Raw genomic sequence first — 9,116 nt, forward strand, 5'->3', positions numbered from 1 at the left:
TAGAGTTGCTCGATTTCTAGGGTTGCGGTGTGCCGTGCTTCTGTGTGCCACCTCCGGGTACCGGGTACCGAGCCCATAGTTTTCCCTTTATCATATATTTATTGTAACGGATTTGAGCAGTTCACACAGAATATAATCCATACTACCTATATGCATAACCCTGAACCAAAATAAAAAGGATGCAAAATGATATTAAATTGACATGCATTTTTTTATATAAATTTTGCTGAGGTTATAGTTATAGTTTCCAAAACCTTGCATACTCAGGAGCAAATTTCTTTCGATCTTCGGAGTTGCACACAGTACAAAGCAAATATAGAGAGGAAAGGAGTGATGGATGGGGGTTTTACATGCAGGCTGTGGGCATCGGCAGGGACGGCGGCAGCCTAGGCAGGTGGTCTTGGCAGCAGTTGACGGCGGCTTCAGCAAAGCAACGGGCGATGTCCTCTGTAAAAGATGGAGGCAGCCCCAGCAGCAGAAGATAACGGCAGAGGGGTGGCGCCGACGTGCTGGATCTACAAGCGAAGAGAAAACGTGATCTGGGAGGAGGAATCGTGCTGGTGTGAGCGGAGAGAGACTACAAGACAAGAGGGAGAGAGTAGAGGGGAAAAGCATGGGGACATGCGGTGGGGCCCATGATTGGCTAGGAGTTTTGGGCAGACCAAATTCAGCTAGCGAGGACAACTTTGGAGCGCGAATTGGAGCCAAAATTGCCAGTTTAACTTGAGTGTGGAATAAGGAAGCTGTTAGATATGCTCTAACACATCATTAGTCATTAGTAACAATCAGTTCCAAGATATTGTATGAGCAATTATAATATCAAGAATTAATACCTCATCATTACGGAAGTTGAAATAAAGCTCGCGAAGGGCCAATAATCTGATTGGGCAGCATTGCTTGTTTACTTCCATCTTTCTCTAGGGCTAGATTCCAACAAATACAAATTGGTACTTCCTCCGTTTCACAATGCAAGTAATTCTAGCATTTCCCACATTATTAATGAATCTAGATAGACATATATTGTGAAACAGAGGGAGTAGAACAGACTGGAAACAGAAAAGGAAATGCATTGTTTATCATCAGGTACGCTATTTTCCCCATTCCCGGCTAAGGTCCCATAAGTCAGAAATATTTTAGCTGAGCTAAAACGCAGGCAGATCTGCAACATTTCGACAATTGTAGATGCATGTTTAAAATAAGTTCCACATCATCACAACAGAAATGCAGCAGTTCTACATCAGTTATCTGCATTACATCGCAACTTCAGCCAGCTAGATCCAGGCCCCTTTGACATGGTACCATCCCACCATGGGAGGGGGTCTCCGGACTAGCTACAAGGTTTCAGCATCACATTAAGAGCTAGCACGAAACTAAAATTATATCATCTAAAGGAAGTTCAGAAACTAAACATGTTGCAGGTTGCGCCCATATCACTGCATCAGCTTACATGTTATTGCTCAGGGTATTGATGATTGTTTCGGATATTTCATCATCCTTGGTCTTGAAGTTGTCAAACTTACTTTTAATATCTGTCAACACTCCAGTCATTTTGAATACAGCATCTGGTTCTACAGACGTGTAGAAATGAAGTTCCCAGTCACCTACACCGCTGGCAAAAAGAACATACCCAAAGAGTTGCTTAAATCAATAGAGAAAAAGCCTTATAATAACTCAATCTTCAGTTGCACAAGATCAATCACTGCCTCGTACGGAATATATGGCAAAGGTAGTGTATAAGGTTTTTTTTTTAAATTCTCAAGGGATTCATTTCCCTGGATTCTGTTCAGTTCAATGTTTAATATCAGTCTTCCAAACAACAAAAGGTTAGCTTACTCTACCTGCATCTGTATACATTTCTTGTCCAATGCCCATACGTGTGAGTTGCAGACACCATAGAAAAATCCACTCCCGCCGGATCTACTCCTAGCTGAAAATTCATAGTTCAACCGTTAGCTCCGCTTATGCACTAAAAAACAACAATACTATACTGTCAGTTCTATTACATTTGAAGTAAGCTGGGGTTGAAGGGGAAGCCAATTTCTTGTATCTGAGGAAGCAACAGCAGTCCTTACGAGATAAACACCCTCTTAAGGAAAAAAAGAAGACATTGTCAGTGATAAATTGGGTGAAATTCTTATTGATCAGGTTACAGGATAACCTGATAGATTAACAAGCTCGTCCAGCTTGTCAAACCCCGCCGGATTCATGAGAATACAACAGCAATGCTTAACATCAAGCTCCTTTGCCATGCCCATGAATCTGACCAGATCCTTGTTGAGACCTACAGATGCCAGAAAAATTTTTAGTCATACTATAGTTATAAGAAACCACACACACAAAGACACACAGAGAGAGAGAGGGATGGAGACCTCGGCTATCCCTGATACCATGATACTGAAACCCCTCAAATTGTGGTGTATCTTGTGGAGAATTAGGATGCCTTGCAGTCACTAGCGAACGGGCTTGTCGATGTTGATATCCAGAGTTTGTCGGAGAAAGATGTATGTTGGGAGATGAAACTAGTTGTGGCAAGTGAAGTGTGAATCAGTTCAAACAAGAAAATAAGCAGCAAGCAGCATCGCTATTCAGGCAAAAAAAAAAAAAGAAAAAGAAAAAGCAACGGGAAATATACATCAGCTCTAACTGAATTGAGCAAACCCTACAGTGAAATTACCAGACCTACATAAAACACAACAAAATCAACAGCCTACATGAGTCCGGTACTATAATCAAAGAAAACCATGTTCCCAAGCCGTCAGCAGCTAACATGTAACACCAATACTCTCTCTGATCGGGCAACCTGCCCTGAACGATCAGGGCGATTAATCGTCAATCAGTCCTAAAACTAATTGTGAAAATAATAATTATAATAATAACAGCAACAATAATAAAACTAGGGGCACATAGGTGAGGATGAACATAATATATTTAAGCCCATGCATTATTATTTTTACTGTCACCAGCACCAGGTTGGGTGTTGTTCAAGCTGCTTTCTGCACAAGGAATAAAAAGGAAGCATTATAACCGAATTCTGCAACCCCTAAAGTCAACTTAGCTGTCAGTTTAATCCAAACTATTGGCTACGAAGAACATGTACATGTTTTTGTAAACTCATGTTCAGACTTTTAGATGGAGATCTGACAGTGGCAACAGTTGAAATTAGGTCTACTGGGCTCAATTAGGCATCTACTATTGTTTTGGGAAGTAATCTACATATCTCATAAAAATGCTAACCACACAGTTGTTTAGAAATCTCATAAGGTTTGTGGCCATTTTTAGTGCCAAACAAAAAAATTGGCATCATACATTAACAAAAACTTGGGTTATTGTTTTGTTTCATTTCAATTGGCTTGGCATAAGTCAAGGTACATTTTCATCCTTTTGCTAAAGGAAAAGCATCCACTTAAGGATGCTAATCATAACCTAGTGAATCAAACTCAACAATTATAAAGAATTACCTTTTCCTGCATGGACATAAATACTAAGATTAGTAGATGCGTGAAGTGAACCAAATTGAACCCTTATAACAAACTACCTGTCCTGTCATGATGGGTCTCAGTGCGATTCTGGACCTGACGACTTCCTTCTGGCTGATCTTCATGCTGGTTAGGCTGCCTTGCCTCATTGTTCGGCTGGCCATCTTGCGGAACTTCATCATGGTGGGTCTCAGTGCGCCTCTGGACCTGACGACTTCCCTCTGGCAGATCTCGCTGTGGGCTAGGCTGCATTGTCTCATTGTTCGACTGGTCATCATGCCGATTTTTGTCTTGGTGGGTCTCAGTGCGACTCTGGACCTGACGCCTTCCCCCTGGCTGATCTTGCCGCAGGCTAGGCTGCCTTGCCTCATTGCTCGACTGGTCATCATGCCGAACTTCTTCAGATCTTTCTGAGTCATTTTGATATAAATCTTGATGATCAGCACAGAAAAGCTACAATAAAATTTCCTAAAACTGACTGAATAATAATTATAATAACAACAACAATAATAATAAAACTAGGGGCACATAGGTGAGGGAACATCATATATTTAAGCCCATGCACCAGGTTTGTTAAAGCTGCTTTCAGCACAAGGAATAAAAAGCAAGCATTATAACTGAATTCTGCAACCCCTAAAGTCAACTTAGAATATGGACGTAACAAACAGCCAACAGGAGGGTATTACGACAGTCCTCCAGCTATACGCTACATGAGTACTGTACACTAATCATCACAGCTAACCATGCTCCTCAAGCCACTAGCAACTAACGGATGGCACATAATGACAACTCACAACAGCTAATAAGAAGACGAATTAAGTGGCACGCATGAACGGATATGCAGGAAGAAAAGCATGGAGTCAGACACTTAGATACTGAAACAATACAAAAGAAAACACGCAAATTTTGGTCATCGGTGCACAAAATCTACAATAATGCCTAAAACTGTCTTATGAAAATAATAATAATGAAATTAGGGGCTCATAAGAAAAGATGAAAATAATTGATTCAAGGACCTGCATTAGTGTTGTCATTGTTACGATCCGAGGGGCTGCCATTGTTGCCTAGGTTTGCACAAGGAATAGAAAGCCAGTATTAATAAAGACAAGGTTGGACAGATATACAAGAATGCAGAAAATGCAATATGTAGGGCTAGAAAAGATCTGGAATTGAGATAATGTGAGTTCCTGCATGGGCATACCTCTTCCCCTCCCCCTCCCCCTCCCCCTCCCCCTCCCCCTCTGCCCCCCTCTCCCTCTCCCTCTCCCTCTCCCTGGGTCATGTGGCATCTGATCTATGCCTTCGTAGTCTTCATCTTCAGCATCTTCACCGATAAATATTAATATTAATTGAGGGGTGATAGCAGTGAACCATTGGAAGTAATTGATTTAAGCACCTGAATTGTTGTCACTGCTACTACCCAGGGAGTCACTACTGCTGCTTAGGTCTGCACAAGGAATAAAAAGACAATATTAATAGTCATAGGGATGGACAGATCCACAAGAATCAGAAAAAGCATCTGGAATTGAGATAATGAGGGTTCCTGCATGGACATAATTACCTGTACCTGTACCTCTAATTCCACCACTCCGCCTTGACGTTGTCGCCCTAGGTGTTCTTCCTCCTGCATGGACTTGTTAAGATTAGTCAAGAAACATACCGGCAATGAACCAAAACTTCTCTACCTTAAAATTACCTCTCCCTCTCATTGTCGCCCTTGTTGTTCTCGGCAGCTGAGTAGATTGATCAGTACGGCTGACTCCTGCATGGGCTTATTAAGATTAATCCAGGAGGCATACTAGCAATGAACCAAACTGAACTCTACCCTTGATAAAATTACCTCTCCCTCCCGTTGAGGTCGCCCTTCTTGCTCTTCTCGGCAGCTGACTAGGTTCACCAGTAAGGCTGGCTCCTGCATGGATTTATAAAGATTAATAGGGGTGACATAGTAGCAATGAACCAAATTGAACTCCACCCTTGATTAACTTACCTCTCCCTCTTATTGCCACCACCCTTGTTGATCTTCTAGGCAGCTGAGTAGATTCATCAGTAACGCTGTCGCCTGCATGGAATTATTAAAATTTATTGAGGGGACATATTGGCAATGAACCAAACTGCACTGTATCTACCCTTTATAAAATTACCTCTCGCTCTCGCTGTTGCAGACCTTGTAATAATTCTTCTCGGCAGCTGAGCAGATTCATTGGTATCATTGGCTCCTGCATGGAATTAATAAAATTAATATTATTCAAGCCGTGATGGCCTCTATGTTTTCATGCTTCCTAAACTGAACTGACAGGAATACAAATTGGCTAATTTGATCCGTTTAATCCAAACTAATGGCTACGAAGAACATGTACATGTTTTTGTAAACTCACGTTTAGACTTTTAGTTGGAGATCTAACAGTGGTATCATTTGAAATTAGGTCTACTGGGCTCAATTAGGCATCTATTGTTTTGGGTAGTAATCTGCATATCTCATAAAAATGCTAACCACACAGTTGTTTAGAAATCTCATAAGGTTTGTGGCTATTTTTAGTGCCAAACAAAAAATAGGCATCACACATTAACAAAAAATTGGGTTATTGTTTTGTTTCATTTCAAATGGCTTGGCCTAAGTCAAGGTTGATACATTTTCATCCTTTTGCTAAACAAAAAGCATCCACTTAAGGATGCTAATCATAACCTAGTGGACCAAACTCAACAGTTACAAAGAATTACATTTTCCTCTCACTGTAGCTCTTCTTTCTTCGGTAGATCATGCATGGACATAAAGACTAAGATTAGTAGATGCGTGAAGTGAACCAAATTGAACCCTTATAACAAACTACCTGTCCTGTCATGATGGGTCTCAGTGCGATTCTGGACCTGACGACTTCCCTCTGGCTGATCTTCATGCTGGTTAGGCTGCCTTGCCTCATTGTTCGGCTGGACATCTTGCAGAACTTCATCATGGTGGGTCTCAGTGCGCCTCTGGACCTGACGACTTCCCTCTGGCATATCTCGCCGCGGGCTAGGCTGCCTTGCGGAGCGATTGCTTGAATCGGGCTGCTCTTGCCATGGCCTAGGCTGCCTTGCAGAATCAATATTTGACTGCTGATCTTGCTGTGGGCTTGGCTGCCCTACGGAGTGATTGCTTGCCTCGGGCTGCGATTGCTGCGAGCTTGGGTGCTCTGCGGTGTGATTACTTTGCTCAGGCTGCTCTTGCTGTGAGCTTGTACCACCAGTCCTCATCAACTCATTCAAGTACTTTAATGCAGCTTCATCCCTATGGTCCCCAGATGCTCTCGAGGAGGCTCTGGAAGCAGGTGTGGTGCCACCATCATCTCTAATCGTCTGGAGTATCAGATTTAACTGTAAAACAAAGGAAAAGACAGTGTTACACAATAGCAGTGGCATAGCTAGAAATTTTTCACCGCGTAGTCCTACTTCAGAGTTCACATATAACATACTAAAAATTTTTAAACACCATAAATTCTACTATTTCTGTCCCAAAATCCCTTATATACAAGAACAAATTTATAGTTAAATGATGATACAAGTATAGCAATACATCACCACTTTTACCTAAACAGCACACACAGACAATAGATAGGGCAAAACAGCACACACAGACAATAGATAGGGCAAAATAAGGAAAGAGGAAGAGAGTAGTGTCACACAATCGGCCAAATTGAGGAAAGAGGAAAAGAGTACCATTACCATGTTATGATCTCCTAGACACGAAAAAAATATGAGCTCCGGAGCCAAATCAAGAGGTTGATTATTATCAACTGGATCCAGCATCCGAAACAAAGGATTCATCGAACTGGATCTCAGATTTTTCTCTATAAGCGACCCCCGGATCTGCTGAATGACTTCACGGCTCTGCAAATGCGCAAGATTTTAGGGCAGATGAGAGAGATTTTAGGGCAGATGAGAGAGGAAAAAAATAGGGGTGAGGAGAGAATAGGGAGACATACCGCATTACTCTTCCTGCGGAGTTCATCTCTCAAAGCCTGGATAATCTTCGCTCGTAACCTATCGGACATCTCCCTCTCACCAGCCATGGCGGAGGAGACGGAGACGGAGACGGAGACGACGGCGGCGAGCGGGGGAGAGAGGCTAAATAACATGAGATGGCGGCGGGCACATATATATAGTGATAGGGTTTAGGCTGTTTGCGGGAATGGGCCTGACCCAATTGGAGAATTCGGAATAAGTTCTCGTCATCCCTCAAATTTACATCGACATTGTTTAGGGGTGTCTGGATTCAGTTACTAAACTTTATATAGTCCCTGTCACATTGGATATTTTGATACTAATTTGGAGTAATAAACATCTCTATCTCTATCTCTATCTCTATTCTCTATCTCTATCTCTACTTTACTTTAAAAAATAAGAAGTGCTTCCATCGTCCGTCAAAAAACCGGGTGAAAAAGAAAAAAACCAAATATGTCCGATAAAAAAAACAGGCGAAAAAACTGGAAAAAGAAAAAGAAAAACCAAACGTAAAAAAAGGGGCGATAAAAAGAAAAAAAACCAGATCGGTCCGATAAAAAACCAGAAAAAGAAAAACCAAACGTAAAAAAAAAGGACGATAAAAAGAAAAAAAACAGATTGGTCCGATCAAAAAAAACCTGGGCGAAAAAATCGGAAAAAGGAAAGAAAAAACAAATATGTCTGATCGAGAAGAAGGGCGAAAATAAGGGAAAAGAAAAACGACTCCATCTACGCGGTAAAAAAAGGGCGAAAAAAAATATGTCCGATTTAAAAAAAAAGGAATTATATGTGACGCGTTAAAAAATTTCTATCTCTATCTCTACTATATACTTAAAAAAAATAAAAGGTGCTTCCGTCGTCCGTAAAAAAACCAGCGAAAAAAAATCGGGCCAGCGAAAAAACTGAGAGAAAAAAAACGGGCGAAAAAATCCAATTCCGTGAAAAAAAGGGCGAAAAAAATAAAAAAAATAATCGGTCTGATTCTAAAAAAACGAAATCGGGCGAAAAAAATAAAAAAAGAATCGGTCCGATTTAAAAAAAAAGAAATCGGGCGAAAAAAAACTAGGCGAAAAAAATCGGGTGAAAAAACCGGGCAAAAAAATGAATCCGATTATGTGGACGAGGTAAAAATAAGGGCGAAAAAAATAAAAATGAATCTGTCTAATTTGATCAAACAATGTGGCTCTGATTTTTTAAATTAAAATCCGTTTGATAAACTCCTAAGTAGGCTCGAAAAATAAATTCTAAATCATATGCTAATTCATCAAAATAGTCTCGGTTCTTGTCGACGTTTGATGTCAAGACTACGGTATTTGGACAGTATGGGATCGTTGGTGCTAGGATATACGCGAGACTGAGGTAAAAGAGATGGAGACAGGGATTTTTATACAGGTTCGGGCCCCTAAGTGGTCAGGTAATAACCCTACATCCTGTTGGCCGGAGCCCATGTTGCTCTTTATTCACCATAATCACACCAGTATAATATGTGGGGTAGCTTATCTAACTGTTGTCGACATGGCGGTCTGAAGGTCTGACTCGTAGTCGACAACAGGGTAGCCTTCCTCCTCGAATCCGTGTTCGGCGAGATGAGAGATAGCGCTTTCGTATCTCCTGACGGTTACCGGAGACACCGTAGGGGAATAGTCATGCCTATCCCTG

General features: G+C 41.3%; 1 protein-coding gene across 3 annotated transcripts; it reads right to left on the reverse strand.

The window, feature by feature from the left end:
* Window positions 1-1,183: 1,183 nt before the first annotated feature.
* LOC127776588 (uncharacterized) lies at window positions 1,184-7,620 on the reverse strand. Of its 3 annotated transcripts, none has more exons than XM_052303019.1 (17): window positions 7,439-7,620; window positions 7,179-7,343; window positions 6,308-6,830; window positions 5,621-5,695; window positions 5,467-5,538; window positions 5,317-5,388; window positions 5,173-5,238; window positions 5,038-5,100; window positions 4,873-4,923; window positions 4,678-4,791; window positions 4,493-4,540; window positions 3,536-3,886; window positions 2,370-2,519; window positions 2,159-2,281; window positions 2,004-2,086; window positions 1,839-1,927; window positions 1,184-1,609 (listed from the first exon to the last, which is right to left on the reverse strand). In XM_052303019.1, exons 1-17 carry the CDS (start codon window positions 7,589-7,591, stop codon window positions 1,444-1,446), a joined length of 2,364 nt encoding a protein of 787 aa, XP_052158979.1. In that variant the 5' UTR covers window positions 7,592-7,620; the 3' UTR covers window positions 1,184-1,443. The 3 variants fall into 3 exon arrangements, with proteins under 3 accessions (XP_052158979.1, XP_052158978.1, XP_052158980.1); XM_052303018.1 differs by having other exon boundaries at window positions 4,678-4,800; XM_052303020.1 differs by lacking the exons at window positions 1,184-1,609; window positions 1,839-1,927; window positions 2,004-2,086; window positions 2,159-2,281 and having other exon boundaries at window positions 2,377-2,993; window positions 4,678-4,800.
* Window positions 7,621-9,116: the final 1,496 nt, after the last annotated feature.

The sequence above is a fragment of the Oryza glaberrima genome, chromosome 6 (assembly GCF_000147395.1).
Source record: "Oryza glaberrima chromosome 6, OglaRS2, whole genome shotgun sequence".
In the NCBI taxonomy this organism is placed as follows: domain Eukaryota; kingdom Viridiplantae; phylum Streptophyta; class Magnoliopsida; order Poales; family Poaceae; genus Oryza; species Oryza glaberrima.

Bases quoted from the DNA above. Each gene is read 5' to 3' on its own strand.
- LOC127776588 (XM_052303018.1), bottom strand. From the start codon at position 7,591: ATGTTATTTAGCCTCTCTCCCCCGCTCGCCGCCGTCGTCTCCGTCTCC. The intron at 6,831-7,178 runs GTAATGGTACTC...TTTGTTTTACAG, and splicing joins GTCTAGGAGATCATAACATG to TTAAATCTGATACTCCAGAC. The intron at 5,389-5,466 runs GTAAGTTAATCA...AAATCCATGCAG, and splicing joins GGTGGCAATAAGAGGGAGAG to GAGCCAGCCTTACTGGTGAA.